The sequence below is a fragment of the Oncorhynchus mykiss genome, chromosome 3 (assembly GCF_013265735.2).
Source record: "Oncorhynchus mykiss isolate Arlee chromosome 3, USDA_OmykA_1.1, whole genome shotgun sequence".
Lineage (NCBI taxonomy): Eukaryota > Metazoa > Chordata > Actinopteri > Salmoniformes > Salmonidae > Oncorhynchus > Oncorhynchus mykiss.
Window position 1 is genome coordinate 42519867 of NC_048567.1, and position 15868 is coordinate 42535734.

Genomic DNA, 15868 nt, shown 5'->3' on the forward strand with positions numbered 1-15868 from the left:
CAGCAGGCTGAAATTTCAGGTGGTCTTTTCAAACAGCGCTTACACTACAAGGGCATTTTTTCACATAGTGTGGAAATTGGCCCTTTTTTTAAGCACATTTTATGTGATTCTATACTGCCATGGAACTGGGAGAAATGTGTGAAGTTTTAAAGATCGAGGGGAAAGATGAACAGAGCACATTAGAGATCCTTGATTAAAACCTGCTCCGGAGCTCTCAGGACCTCAGACTGGGGTGAAAGTTCACCTTCCAACAGGACAATGATCGTAAGAATGGTAGAATGGTAGTAGAATGGTAGTAGAATGGCCTTTCTGAAGAACTCAGTGATTTTCAACGTGGCACCGTCATAGGATAGTAGGACACACAAGCTCACAGAACAGGAGTGCCTAGCTTGTAAAAAATTCTGTCCTCAGTTGCAACACTCACTACAGAGTTCCAAATTGCCTCTGGAAGCCGCATCAGAACTGTTTGTCGGAAGCTTCATGAAATGGGTTTCCATGTCCGAGCAGCTGGACACAAGCCTAGGATCACCATGCTCAATGCCAAGCGTCGGCTGAAGTGGTGTAAAGCCCGCCGCCATTGGACGCTGGAGCAGTGGAAACGCGTTCTCTGGAGTGATGAATCACACTTCGCCATCTGGCAGCCCGACAGACGAATCTGGATTTGGCGGATTACAGGAGAACGCTACCTGCCCGAATGCAAAGTTTGGTGGAGGTATAATAGTATAGGGCTGTTTTTCATGGTTCCAGTTAGGCCCCTTTAGTTCCAGGGAAGGGAAATCTTACGCTACAGTATAAAATGGCATTCTAGACGATTCTGTGCTCCCAACTTTCTGGCAACAGTTTGAGGAAGGCCTTTTACTGTTTTAGCATGGCAATGCCCCTGTGCACAAAATGAGGTCCATACAGAAATGGTTTGTTGATATCGGTATGGAAGAACTTGATGGGCTGCCCTGAGCTCAACCCTATCGAACACCTTTGGGATGAATTGGAATGCCGACTGCAAGCCAGGCCTAATCCCCAACATCCGTGCCTGACCTCACTAATACTCTTGTGGCTGAAGGGAAGCAAGTCACCTCAGCAATATTCTAACATCTAGTGGAAAGCCTTCACAGAACATCGGAGGCTGTTATAGCAGCAAATTGTCTGTAATAAGCCCTTTTGTGGGGAAAAACTCATTCTGATTGGCTGTGCCTGGCTCCCCAGTGGGTTGGCCTAGGTCCCAAGTGGGTGGGTCTATGCCCTCCCAGGCCCACCAATGTCTACGCCCCTGCTCAGTCATGGGAAATCCATAGATTAGGGCCTAATTTATTTGACTAATTTCCTTATTAACTGTAACTCAGCAAAATCTTTGAAATTGTTGCAGTTGCATTTTATATTTTTGTTCAGTGTATATATTACGCTGTTTGGATTTAGACGATCCAACAAAAATAAACGCTTAGGCGGTCCGACCAAGGATTTCTATGGCCGACAAATCCCTAAATTCATAGTGTACAACGCCCTTTATCCAAATTGATTTAATCCACAACTAATGTAGCTAGTGCGACTTCCTGGATTATAAAGGCAGCTGTTTAGGGCCAAAATGATCACTGCATAGTTAGGCCATTCAAACATCTGTCATCTTTCCCAGGACTTTGAGTGTGAGAAACATGCCTACGGTGTGCTCCAGTTCCAGTTCAACGTGATGAAAGAAACGCTAAAACAGAGCGAGGAGTTACTAACGGTGAGTCCTCCGAGGAAAACCCCAAGCTTGTCAGATCAGCCGAAACGACCTTAACTGCCACCTTTCAGTTTTCTTATTTCTGAATTTCCCCGGTCTCCTTACTTGCATGCTGATATTCTACTGTTTTCACTCCTCTCCCACACACTCTCCCTCTCTCCTATTTGTTCTATCATCTTCTGCTTTTCTACTGTCCAGGAGATCTGTCAGTTGCGTCTCAAGCAGGACAGCTTTGTTAGGGAAATATCTGTCCTGCAGGAAACAGTAGAGTGGAAGGATGAAAAGATTGAGGTATGCCCTGTGAACTCTGATCCATTTACTTTGTTAGTACATTTGGTGTATGCATGTGTAAACCCCCGCACACAATTGTGATATGTGCACCTGTGTTGTGGTCTTAAAATACAATTATTCACTTATGCAGAGAAGTTAACTTTAGCCAAGTGCATGAATACTTGAAACTGTATACTGTACCCTCACTTTCTGTATGCTCACTTTCACTTCCATCACCCATATCACTCCTTTGTTCTTCACCTGCACGTCCTCCTCCCCACCACTGGGGGCACTGCTCAGGCCTTAGAGCAACAAAAGGAGTATTCGGACGCCGTCAAAAATGAGCGAGATGAGCTCAGGGATGAGCTGGTCCAGCTGAAAGATATTCTGAAGGTACTTTGTCATCTCATGGGAGTCGGAGCTCTGAATATGAAACAGTGGCCCCTGTTATGCAGTTATGCAGCAATAATTTACTGTTGTGACACCCAAAAGCCTGTCATCAGTCTGTGTTCATGTCCTACCCAGAAACATGGAATTGTCCTCGGACCTGACCTGACCACCAATAGGGAAAAGGTGGAGATGGTAACTGAAAGGTCTGCTAGTAGAGATCCAGCTTATCAATTGGCTCAGGACTCCAAGACGTCACCCACGGAAGGGGGGAACATCATGCTCGGTAAGCACCATTACGGGACAAATATCGCCATATGTTGTAATCATCTTTTGCTTACCTCATAGCTTTGCCAAATTATAGCTAACTTAAATCATACCCACACCCAATCTAATGCAAACCTCTATATGTAACATGAGTTTGGTTGACTGACACAATTTTTTGGGGACTTCGGCAACTAACTTTTAAGCTTTCACTACTGATTCTCCTCCCAACCCATTGAAACCCCTACACCTGATTTAATTTGAATTAATCCATCTGAACCATGATTTAAAGCACATGGCGTAAACACCCTTGTTTTGGTGCCATGTGTATCCTACAAAGTGGTTTCATATTGAGATGGTCATATGGCTGTCTGATTTGTGGAAGGGAGCGTGACTCCAAAGCAAAATAACACCACAGCAGACATTTCAAAGTTTAAAAGATTTGCAGCTTGCCAAAGTTTGAGGTACCAAGGTGCCTCTGACCTACTCCTCTGCTTTGACAATTCATCTACGTTCAAGAACTTTGTTTTTGTGATCTCCTCCTATTCTTCTTCCCTTTCTTTCTTTTCCTTTTTGGTTAGGTTTTGGCCAAATTCTTTCAAATTCTGCTTTGCGCTAATTGGCCCAGCTTCAAATGACAGATCTTGATCATCAGAAAAATGACAATTCTTGAAACACCAGAATACAGTGTTTGGCCAGTATCACCCTTACGTTCTCCCCTCATGATCTCTTAGGCAGAGCTCAGGATATGGAATTGGGAAGTAGAGGAGATAAGATGGTGGATCCAGGAAGGTCCAGGCAGCAAGTGGAAACACATGAGGCGGTTCAAGAGAACCATCTGACCTCGCCCACTCCCTGTAGCCTCACTGGTGTTTCTGAAACCGAAACGTCTATGGTGGCTCGTCCATGCTCGCCCAAATTGGGGGTTGAGATTGAATGCAGTAATGTCAACAAAGACTCTGACAATGGCATACTGGTAGTAGAGGTCAAGCATGGACCGGTTTGCGATTCTGAGGTAATTGTTCCTGAGGAAGAGCTTACAGAAGAGGGGGAGGGATACAAACCAGCAGGCATGGAGGGGACAGTGCAAGGGAGAGTAGAGGCCACAAACAAATGGGAAATGGGAATAAAAGATTACAAGGCATATGATATGGAGGCCAAAGTCACCAAGAGTAGTGATCACACAAAAGAGCCTACCTCAGAATATGGTGCATTAGCTGAACAAGATAATATAGCATTGAGGAAAGAGGTTGTGAAAAGTATAGACTCATGTCCTCACCCTAGGGAAACCATTGAGGACACCATACAAAATGGCACACAGATTAGCCCAGGGACTGACCATGATACTAGTAAGAGCGCAATAAAATCAGAATGTAAGCCTCAACCTAAGCTTCAGAAAACAAAGGCAGAAGCGTTATCAGAGACAACTGACACTCAGCCACAGGCCCAAGGAGGCAAGAAGAAGAAGAAGAAGAAAGGCAAGAAGGGAGGGAGCCAAGGTGATGAAAAGCAGGAAGACTATAAGAAGAGCACAACAGAAAAGGGTGTAGTCTCCATGAAAAATAGCACACAGATTCCCCAAAGAACAAACCTTGATACTACTAAGAGCCCAGTCGAATCAAAGGCTAAAGTGTTGCCAGAGGCCACTGATATGCAGCCACTGGCCCAAGGAGGCAAAAAGAGGAAGAAAGGCAAGAAGGGAGAGACACTAGGTGATGAAAACCAGGGAGACGATAACAAGAGGAGCAAAACAGAAAAGGATCTGGACTCAGTCTCAACAGATAAGGAGCCAGTAGTGGAGGAAGTTATCACAATCGAGACACAGGAGCTTCTAGAGGAGGGGACCGGTAGTTCACCAAATCAAGAACTCCAAAGCCCTAAAGAAAAAGCACAAACCATAGCTGAGGGAGGGAACCTGAAGGAAGAAGAACAACAACTAGCAGAGGGCCGAGTAGAGGTTAAGAGTGAGGAGCCTCCCATTGGAACCACCAAAGTATGTCTGACGGACCAAGCCAAGAGTGAGGAAGTTGTCAAAAAGGACCACCAAAAACCTTCCATGGAATCAGAGAAATCAGAAGGCGAGATATCAGTATTATGCCATGAGTGCGACATTGGTATTGTGGATCCTGTTAACCAGCAATGTATAACCAATTGTATAACCAGTGCTGATAACCCTAAAGAGAAATTAGAATCCACAACAAATACTGGTACCCAAAAAGACAAGTCAGGGTACACAACCAACCCTGATAACTTTGTAGACTGCCTGAACTCTTCAGCTGACCTGAAATGTCCATTGGACTTGAAAGAGTCCACTGCTGAGAATTCAAACAATGTCAAAGAAGAAGATGCAATCAAGGTCTCGGTTGATGAGACTCAAACAATCCAAGACACAAAGGAAGAGGGAATTAACTTTCATGGTCGCATAGTTCTAAGACCGGCGCTCGAGAAGAGCATGGCACCTGAAGATCTTATCGCCGATGATGGTGTCATTACTCAACCAGAGCATGTTACCGAAAATGCCATAAAATACCTGCAAGTGGCAGGTCAGGATGAACAAAATGGGAGCCCAGATGAGTGTAAAAATGCACTTGAACATAAAGACATTTCCATAGCATTGCCAGCAAGTGTAGATAAATGCAAAAATGTATCAGGAGAGAACTGTTGCACATCGCTCGACAGCAACTACCCTGCCGCTGAGACCATAAGACAGCCTGAACAATTGATGGATCTACCTGGTTGTCCAGTCGCTGACAAGCACTTAGATGACAACAACAAGCCAGTTACACTTGATGAAGAAAAGGCATCAAATGGAGGGATCTCCACAGAGACCGAGCTGGATGATACAGAAACACGACTACAGGACCCTGTAAAAGAAACTCCGGAGACAATTAACTATTTTAGGGAACAGGGCTACAAAGAAAGCAAACCATGCACTATGGTGGCCGAAGCAGAAGAGCAAGACGATCCCATTGAGGCCAAGCTGGAGGGTAACAAGGTACCTGGACCCAGTGAGCAGGGGAATGATGAGGGGGACAATGATATTGATGAGGGTCAATCGTTTGACTTTAACTACCTAGATTCGGTGGTTTCTGCAAATGTGTTTCCAGTAACATCCCAAGAGGTCAGCCAGGAGGTGAGAATGATGGAAGGCAACAAAATGGAGGTAGAGCCAGGTAGAGAGAAGGCAATCAAGGATGACGAAGACTGGGACAAGTCAACAGGAAAACCGCAGGGCACAGTAGAGGGAGTTAGCACAATAGTGGCAAAGCAGCCACTTGAACGGGGGTCAGATAGTGCACCAGAATAGCTCAGAAGCCCTGAAGAAAAAGCACAAACCAGAGTTGCAGGCCAGAATGCCAATAAAGAACAACAACTAATCACTTATTTGTGTAATATACGAACAGAAAGACATTGCAGAGGGAGTGTGTGTGTCTGAACAACAATGTGTAGGTGAGAGTGAGAGCCTGCAGAATGCAACAGAGGTAGTGGCTTTGCCAGTAGAGGAGGGGGAAGAGGAAAATCCTGTATGGGTCAAAGAGAACGTAGTCAAAGTACATATTCAGCAGGGGGTGACGGAGCAATCTAGGTCAGGCTCGAAAAAGGGCAGGAAAAGGCAAGGGGAAAGAGGACTGACGAATTACCTAGTTTTTAGGTCTGCCCTCAATAGAAACTGCAAATATTTATGATAGGAATTGCAGAGTTTAAACTGCTGGAGCCCGAAGCACCTTCAATTCAAATGAATTCCAAAGCAATCAGAGAGATGTTTGTGGGTATTTTAGCTCATTTCGATTAACCCTTTACACTCGTACCCGTATGTATACAGGTTGAAAATGGCAGAATTGGGCACTAATAAGCACCTAAATTGGGCTGCGCAGTAACATGCTATACATGACGTCAGAGCTCTGGCTCTGCGCTTCACAACGCTGTATGGGGTTTAACAAACAGCCGTTCTGAACATGAACATGAACTGAACACAAGACGTTTCCCCCATTCCTCCCATTAATTGGGCAACTTTTGTACATTTTTGGTTGTCCGAGTGAGGGAAAAGCTCTGCATTTAAGATTACTATGTATTTTGAAAGATGAGACGTTGAAGTTTATAATAACGCTTTGGCATCATACAAGCAAGCCAAACACCCAAGTCCAAATTTGAACTTCAAATTTCCAAATCATAAAAATCATGTCATATACAGTGTCAACGTTTATGATCACTATGTTTGATGTACAGTTGCAAGATGACATGGCGTTATACCCTAGGTCGTTCTGGACAGAATGAGCTTATGTTTATTGTGAAGCAAATTTGCCAGGGCACACGCACCTTAATTCAGTCATGACTCCTTTCTACGTGCACCAAAGTTTATCTGAATTGCCTTGTGAAAGCCTAACACTGTGAAATTGTATTTTATAACTTAGCTTGTGTGATGGCGGGGATGAAGTGTTGTGTTCCAAATGAAACAACTACAAGTGTACTTACTCTAGTTCCTCAACGGCACAGCTAGGAGAACTCCAAAAAGTACCTTTGTAGTTGAAGACTCGTCTTTGTGTCATAAAAGTGCATTGGAAATTGCTTAGGAACCGTGCACACTTTGGAGAGGTGTATGGCCACTTCAAATCTTATTTGTCACATACACATGGTTAACAGATGTTAATGCGAGTGTAGCGAAATGCTTGTGCTTCTAGTTCCGACCATGCAGTAATATCTAACAAGTAATCTAACAATTTCGAAACTCCTAGACAATGGAGACACCAGTTAGTCCTCTCACGCAAACCCTTGTCATTTTTTTTGTCTTATGTTGCACCTACCCCACATTCTCCAGGAATAGTCTTATGTTACTGAATTTGTTAACGAATGCAGCAAAAAGTACAGTAAATGTAAAAAGCACATAAAATCAGTGTAATGTTAGGATTCAGTATTGTCAGGTGAAGAGTTGTGCACTCACCTTTTGGTCTAATAATTGTCCCATCTCCAAACTGTTCCTTTTCAATTGCTACCATGGTTATGTATGTGATTTCTTCTGTAAGAAACGTTTCAATTTATCCCTATCCATATAGGCCAATTCCCACGAGTGTAAAGGGTTACACAATTTTTTTTTAGGTGAAATGCTGTGCAGAATCATCTAATTGTCTTGAGATTTTGTTCTATATTATCTTGAATAGATGTTAATGTGCATGACATCCTGTAGATCAACATGGGTAAAATGACGTTGAGTAGACAATATTGCAGCGGATTATATATTTATTGTTATTTCTTTAAACTCTGCTTATGTCCCTGTATTATTGTACAATGCGTTTTCCTATGTGAAATGCACCATTAATGTTTTCCAGGTGTTTTTTTTTTTGCTTAAGTGCTTTGGGAAGTTGGTCATAAAATGGGATGGGTAATCTTACCATGCAGACTTTTCCCCCAAATAAGCAGTAACTCAACTGATTCAACTAAGAAAGCTAATTGTAGTAGTTGATAAGTTGAATCCATCAGGTGTGTTACTGCTTGCCTGGAACACATTGGCCCTGGCAGGGTACATCTCCCATACTCTCCTATAAGCACCTATATAATGTTTTTTTGAATGACTTATTTCTTCTTTTTTCATCTATTCAAGGGACGGTATTACATCAATGCATGATAAAGCATCTATATATTGTGTAATTACCACGAGAAACAAATGCTGTAGCAATTAATTGCACATCATTTATTGTAATACCTTTCATCTTCACAATGTCAAAATGTTACCCAGAACTAAAAAATATATTTACTAGCTTTGGTGGTATGGTTAGGAAAAAGCGTTTGATGAAGAAAAAAACGAACAGATGCGATTGTCTCAAGTCTCTCATGCCATAAAATAATTGACTGAAAAATCCTCCTTGATACAAGTCAATTCCATGTAGGCTATGTCAGGTGAAATCCAAGCCCTGGGCTATTACTGTATGTGCAAACTGTAAAAATGCATTGTGTTTAGTATAGTGCGTTCGGAAAGTATTCAGACCCCTTTATTTGTCCCACATTTTGTTATGTTACAGCCTTATTCTCAAAATTAATTCTTTTTTCCCCTCATACAATACCCCATAATGACAAAGCAAAAATATATTTTTCAGAAATGTTTGCAATTGTATTAAAATAAAAAAATGAGTATTCAGACCCTTTATTCAGTACTTTGTTGAAGTACCTTTGGCAGCGATTACAGCCTCGAGTCTTCTTGGGTATGACGCTACAAGCTTAGCACACCTGTATTTGGGGAGTTTCTCCCATTCTTCTCTGCAGATCCTCTCAAGCTCTGTCAGGTTGGATGGGGGAGCTTTGTCATGGAAATTCTAATCAATAATGAGGAGAGACCAATCAGGATATTACTTTATTCAATACGTATTAATAACACAGATTAATTATTGCAATAATGAAGCAGGTCGACGACCCACCCGTAGGTTATTCGTTGAGAGCCCAACGAGCAGATTTGATCCACAGCATTTTATAGCAAAGTACATCCTCCTGAATGTTCATGACAAACAACAGATGTATGGAATGGGTCACGTTTAGGATCGGTATGAACGATACTAATAATTTACAGCAGGCAGTATCTGCTGTAAAGACTGTTCTCATTGTGTAGAAACCCATACCCAAGCCATCTCTCCGTGGTACCTTCCAGTCAAACCGTAGTCATCTCCCTCACATGAATGGAATATGGCCTAAGGCATTGTAAATCTACTGGAAGCATTTAGCCCCAGAGGCCCAATTTTAGAAGACCACGCACAGATGACTGTTCCAAAAACCCCATTCTACTCCATAAAACAACCTTTTGGCGCAATAACAGCATTATAACAATCTTGTAATTTCGCTATCACAGTCGCTGCACGGCTATTTTCTGGTCTCTCCAGAGATGTTCAAGTCCGGGCTCTGGCTGGGTCACTCAAGGACATTCAGAGACTTGTCCCGAAGTCAGTCCTACATTGTCTTGCCTGTGTACTTGGTTGTTGTCCTGTTGGATGGTGAACATTCGCCCCAGTTTGAGATCCTGAGAGGTCTGGAGCATATTCTCAAAGTATCTCTTTGTACTTTGCTCCGTTCATCTTTCCCTCGATCCTGACTAGTCTCCCAGTCTCTGCCGCTGAAAAACATCCCCACAGCCTGATGCTGCCACCACCATGCTTAACCGTATGGATGGTGCCAGGTTTCCTCCAGACGTGGTGCTTGGCATTCAGGCCAAAGAGTTCAATCTTGGTTTCCAGAGAATCTTGTTTCTCATGGTCTGAGAGTCTTTACGTGCTTTTTGGCAACTCCAAGCGGGCCGTCATGTGCCTTTTTACTGAGGAATGACTTCCGTCTGGCCACTCCACCGTAAAGGCCTGATTGGTGGAGTGCTGCAGAGATGGTTGTCCTTCTGGAAGGTTCTCCCATCTCCACAGAGGAACTCTGACAAGCTCCAGTCTGCCCATCGGGTTCTTTGTCACCTGCCTGACCAAGGCCTTTCTCCCCCGATTGCTCAGTTTGGCCGGGCTGCCAGCTTTAGGAAGGGTCTTGGTGATTCCAAACTTCTTCCGTTTAAGAATGATGGAGACCACGGTGTTCTTGGGAACCTTCAATGCTGTAGACATTTTTTGGTACCCTTCCCCAGATCTGTGCCTTTACACAATCCTGTTTTGGAGCTCTATGGACAATTCCTTCGACCTCATGACTTGGGTTTTGCTCTGACATGCGCTGTCAACGGTGGGACCTTTATATAGACAGGTGTTTGCCTTTCCAAATAATGTGCAATCAATTGAATTTGCCACAGGTGGACTCCAAACAAGTTGTGGTAACATTTTCACGGATTATCAATCGAAACAGGATGCACCAGAGCTCAATCTCGATTTTCATAGCGAAGGGTCTGAATACTTATGTAAATAAGGTATTACTGTTATTTTTCATTAATTTGAAAGAATTTCTAAACCTGTTTTCACTTTGTCTTTATGGGGTATTGTTGGTGGATTTGATGAGGGCAAAACAAATTTAAATCCATTTCAGAATAAGGCTGTAGCATAACAAAATGTGGAGAAAGTCGAGGGGTCAGAAACGTTCCGAAGGCACTGTATGCCAGGTGTGCTGAATTCATATAATGATATGACTGCTAGACAAGTTGTACACAGTGTAAGAATATGACTCCTTTGTTAATCTCTGGTCTTAATGTTTCTTCATGTGCACTTTTTGTAAGGAAATACCTTGACCCTTTTCCTTAATGAATAAAGTAAGTCATTACCAGCTTTGAGAAAGGAACTGTAGTTCTTATGCATTATAGTATAATATGTAGTGGTGTCTGCCTGTCATTGACGCACGAGCAAATCTCTTATGTTTGTCTTCCCTCATCCATTCGCTGTTTAGCATAAAAATGCCCTAGAGGTTGAGTGTCCTCTCCACAGTTTCTGCATGCTAACCATAGCCCCACCCCTCACATATCCTCTCCCAATGGACACCTGCTCCATTGCATGCATCAAGGGACTCTAAACTCCTCCCACTCTGACTCAGCCCCTCCCTGTCCATGTACTTGGCTCCTCCCACCCCTGGTATGTCAACATTGGTTTTACAAGTTGTTATGATTGTTCTTGCATGAACCCAATGCAATTGTGTAATAAATGGGTTATAGATGTTTACTCATAAAGTTGTACTGATAATTTTGAGAAGTTCTGTGAGACTTTTAATGTGTATTTAATGTGAGACTGATCCTGTTCTGTAAGCAGTTGTCCAACATTTTCTGTAATACTGAAGTGAAGCGAGATTTAGAGCTCATCTGATCTACCTGTGTTTCTTTCAGAGATCCGCCTGAGGAAGCTGGTTGACGAGCGGGAGAACTTGATAGGACAGGTGAGGAAGGACATCTATCCATAGTCTGTCTGGGTCACTTGTTCCGTTAGCTGAACTTCCCAACTGAATTGGCTACATTTGTGTTGCTGCTATTTGTTTTTATATGGCTGCAACTTTTCTCAATCTGAATCTGTAGGACCTAAAATGAACTTGCTGCAGCTAAATTGTGTAGAGAATAACTAACATTAAATCATGCTTGGTTGAAATGATAGGCCGATACACCGAGGTGCATGGGTGACTGGACTAAATTGAAGTCACTGTACAATGTGAAGTCACTCACTTACATACAGATAGATGTTTTAACTATGTTCTGAATGTGGTCCTCCCTATAGGTGAAGAAACTGAAGGCCCAAGTAGAGCAAAAGAAACTGAGGAACGGGACTGAGGGCTCTAGCCCAGAGGGTGAGGTGCTGGAGAACGGCACAGACCCCCACATACAAGACCTGCAGAGTAAGAGCCACAGCTCCAATCCAGGCCTTTTGGTTCCTTGGCATCTGACACACACCTGAAATGTTGTGACCTTTGAAATTAATAACTCGAGACATAAATTAATGTTAGTCCTAACAATGCGATTTCCATAGTATTCATATGCTGCACATCAGATCTTGTTTTCTCCCGCCCCCCCCACATTTGCAGGAGATGCCAGCAGGCAACTTAGTGACCTGAAGTTCAAACTTGTAAAATCAGAGCAGGAGGTGACCGCTTTGGAACAGAATGTAAGTGTACTGCCATTAACCTGGTTGATTGCAGAGCGATAATCATCACAGATAGTTACTATTAATTTGACTCGTTATTGGCTGAGATTCTCATGAATCTCACCAATCTGCAGGTTACCAGGCTCGAGGGTCAGGTGACCCGCTACAAGGGTGTGTCAGAGAATGCAGAGAAAGTGGAAGACGAGTTGAAGGCTGAGAAACGCAAGCTGCAGAGAGAGGTATGGCCCCCAGCTGTCAGTCATGTGGCTTGAATCAAGCTGCTATGCAGAGACCAGATGTCAGGGGCCTACAATCGTCAGAACATTGCTTCTGATGTAACAGATGTTAATTGTACTCTCCTTGCGTTGTGTTTAGTTCAAAGAAGTCACCCCAGCCAGTGGTCCCAGTTGAGCATTTTTTATTACCTGTGATTAAATAAGAAACAGCATGTTAGTTGTGCAGGGCTTAATGATGTTGATGGCTGTCGATGGTAAAATATGTAGCATGACAACTGTGTTAGCAGTGAGCTTATGTGATCATTACATCGGTGCATGCTAGCTAACACACTCATATACCAAAGCACATCCCAGAAAGCCCCTTAATCCCTGACAGGTATACCCACACATGTATAGTCCAGGATTGTACAGCAAACTGGTACAGATTGTAAAATATAAAAATAGAATACAGTATTCAGAACGTGACTTACCCCTTGCATCACGTTTTCATACTGGGGAGACCAGTCCCTATCTGCAAGGGGGGCAATAACATGCCTTATTGTCATCGGAATTGAACCAACCAATAAGAGCGCTTGAACATTTAAATACGCATTTCTTTAGAGGCAAGCGGAAACATAACCAACCCTGTTACACACACTTTTGGTAAACGGTGAAGTAATTGAATTGGGCTGTAAGGTACAACATTTATTGTATTTATTTTAATACAAAAACATTGGAACAGTATGTTACTAATTCATTGTTGATCTTGAATAATAGCGTCTCCGATTTAAAGTTAACGATTGATCTTTGTTCCTTCTGTTCCTTCCTTGATGGCAGTTGCGGTCAACGCTGGATAAGATTGACGAACTTGAGTCGAACAACAGCCACCTCTCCAAGCGGCTGGACAAGATGAAGGCCAATCGCACCACGGCACCGACTCCCTAACGATGACCTGCCAGCATAATTCTGACCTGACCCTATCCTGTCTGTCCATCAATGGCTGCCCACGTATGACGGAGTGTCCGACCTTGCATTGAGCTCTCCTCGCCATCTGCCTCGCAACCTTATGAAAAGAACCTTGAGAAATTTGAGATATCCTAATCACTGAAGCGCACAACACACAAAAATGCACAATGTGCCATTTTCTTCATGTCTTTGTTTTTTCCAATGATGAGAATTCTTCATAGGCATATGTGCCTGTGTGCCTCACTTCTTCTACCAGGGGGTGGCGCTGCTCTGCACCAGAGAATTATAGGAAATGTGGCACTACAGGGGGGCGCCTTGGGACTGGAGGGGGTTCTTTGGACCGTACTGGCTGCTTGGGCTACATGGCGCTCCTATCCACCCCACATCCCCAGTGTACAGACTAATACTGAATGTCCCTCTGTCCTGAACCACCCGCCTCCTCACTCAACCCCCAATGTCCACATTTACTAAACCGAGAGGACATGGCCTAAACTGGGTGAACATGGTGTGCTGTGTATATGAGAGCATTTATTGTGTGCACGTGTATGATTGTTTTTTTATCCCGCTCTTATACCCTGCATTTCTCTCATCTGTGTCCTAAAGCCAAAGTATGAGCACATTTTACCGTGGTTGGGTGTGTATGTTTGTTACCTGTTGTGTCTCAAGTCCAAGGGCTTGTGTAGTCTAAAGGCCATGGAAGGTTGTGTGTGCATCCCACCTTCCCAGGCTACACCGTCTCTATTACCACAATCAATATAATAATTGTCACACAGAATGTTTTTATATGCCGACGTGATTTCAACCATTTTTCTAACTCGGATTGATTTAATTTTTTGACAGATTTGTCTTTGAATGTACCCAGGTCATGTTCATTAGGCACCAAACAATACATTGTAAAACAGGGAGGGACTACCTGAAATTGTCCAATAAAATACACATTTTCTGTTGCAATCCTTTTGCTACAGTTCCCTAATGAACAGGACACAGTTGTTAGGTCCTAAACAGCTTGACTAAACTAATTAACCAATCTACTACAGCCACAGCTTTGAGTTAGGCTCAGAGCAGCCAATGACATGAAGTCTGCGTATCCCCCCTCCAATCTAGTAGAGCCCCATTTGAAGTTTGTCTCAATTGCATACTCCTTGCGTCCTATCTCTTCAAAACCGATTTGATGAGAGAGCCAGAGGTCCCTCCCCTCCGGCCTCTTCCAATAGGTTTTAAGGAGGCGAGGAGTATGCAATTGAGATTCTCCCTCTCGAGCAATAAAGTCACTGGTTGGCCTGCCACCTCACATACTCTTGCTTGTTGAGACATGCTAGTGCTGATGATGGTGATGAAAAATACTATTTCCAAACAACTGAAGGTATCATGTTCATCTGTACAAACAATAGTACTCAAGTATAAACACCATGGGACAACGCAGGCTTCATACCGCTCATACCGCTTTCTGTTTCCTAGTGATGAACTTACTTTGGTGCGAAGAGTGCAAATCAATCCCAGAACAACAGCAAAGGATCTTGTGAAGATGCTGGAGTTAACCGGTACAAAAGTATTTATATCCACAGTAAAACAAGTCCTATATCGACATAACCTGAAAGGCCACTCAGCAAGGAAGAAGCCACTGCTCCAAAACCGCCATAAAAAAGCCAGACTATGGTTTGCAACGGCACATGGGAACAAAGAGCGTACTTTTTGGAGAAATGTCCTCTGGGCTGATGAAAAAAAATAGAACTGTTCGTCCATAATGACCATCGTTATGTTTGGAGGGAAAAGGGAGAGGCTTGCAAGCCGAAGAACACCATCCCAACCGTGAAGCACAGGGGTGGCAGCATCATGTTGTGGGGGTGCTTTGCTGCAGGAGGGACTGGTGCACTTCGTAAAATAGATGGCATCGTGAGGAATGACATTTATGTGGATATATTGAAGCAACATCTCAAGACATCAGTCAGAAAGTTAAAGCTTGGTTGCAAATGGGTCTTCCAAATGGACAATGACCCCAAGCATACTTCCAAAGTTGTGGAAAAATGGCTTAAGGACAACAAAGTCAAGGTATTGGAGTGGCCATCACAAAGCCCTGACCTCAATCCTGTAGAAAATGTGTGGGCAGAACTGAAAAAGCATGTGCAAGCAAGGAGGCCTACAAACCTGACTCAGTTACACCAGCCTTGTCAGGAGGAATGGGCCAAAATTCACCCAACTTATTGTGGGAAGCTTGTGGAAGGCTACCCAAAACGTTTGACCCAAGTTAAACAAATGTAAAGGCAATGCTACCAAATACTAATTGAGTGTATGTAAACTTCTGACCCACTGGGAATGTGATGAAAGAAATAAAAGCTGAAATAAATCACTCTACTATTATTGTGACATTTCACATTCTTAAAATAGTGATCCGAACTGACCTAAGATGAGGAATTTTTACTAGGATTAAATGTCAGGAATTGTGTATTTGGCTAAGGTATATGTAAACTTCCGACTTCAACTGTATATCCTTTTCAAACCAAAGACCTTACATGGATTTCCAATTAATGTTA

General features: G+C 43.2%; 1 protein-coding gene across 3 annotated transcripts in view; it reads left to right on the plus strand.

Annotated features, from left to right (window-relative positions):
• Positions 1–14288, plus strand: part of LOC110519988 (leucine-rich repeat flightless-interacting protein 2) — a 72618-nt gene extending 58330 nt beyond the window's left edge. Inside the window, exons 6-14 of one of the 3 annotated variants that reach the window (XM_021596926.2) lie at positions 1628–1720; positions 1916–2008; positions 2288–2380; positions 2513–2660; positions 11412–11461; positions 11794–11911; positions 12098–12177; positions 12291–12395; positions 13209–14288. In XM_021596926.2, the coding sequence (XP_021452601.2) occupies positions 1628–1720; positions 1916–2008; positions 2288–2380; positions 2513–2660; positions 11412–11461; positions 11794–11911; positions 12098–12177; positions 12291–12395; positions 13209–13316 (888 nt within the window). In that variant the 3' untranslated portion in view covers positions 13317–14288. Of the gene's footprint in view, positions 1–1627; positions 1721–1915; positions 2009–2287; positions 2381–2512; positions 2661–3372; positions 8047–11411; positions 11462–11793; positions 11912–12097; positions 12178–12290; positions 12396–13208 lie in introns of those variants that run through there. The other 2 variants (XM_036974113.1, XM_036974114.1) reach the window with 2 other exon arrangements.
• Positions 14289–15868: the final 1580 nt, after the last annotated feature.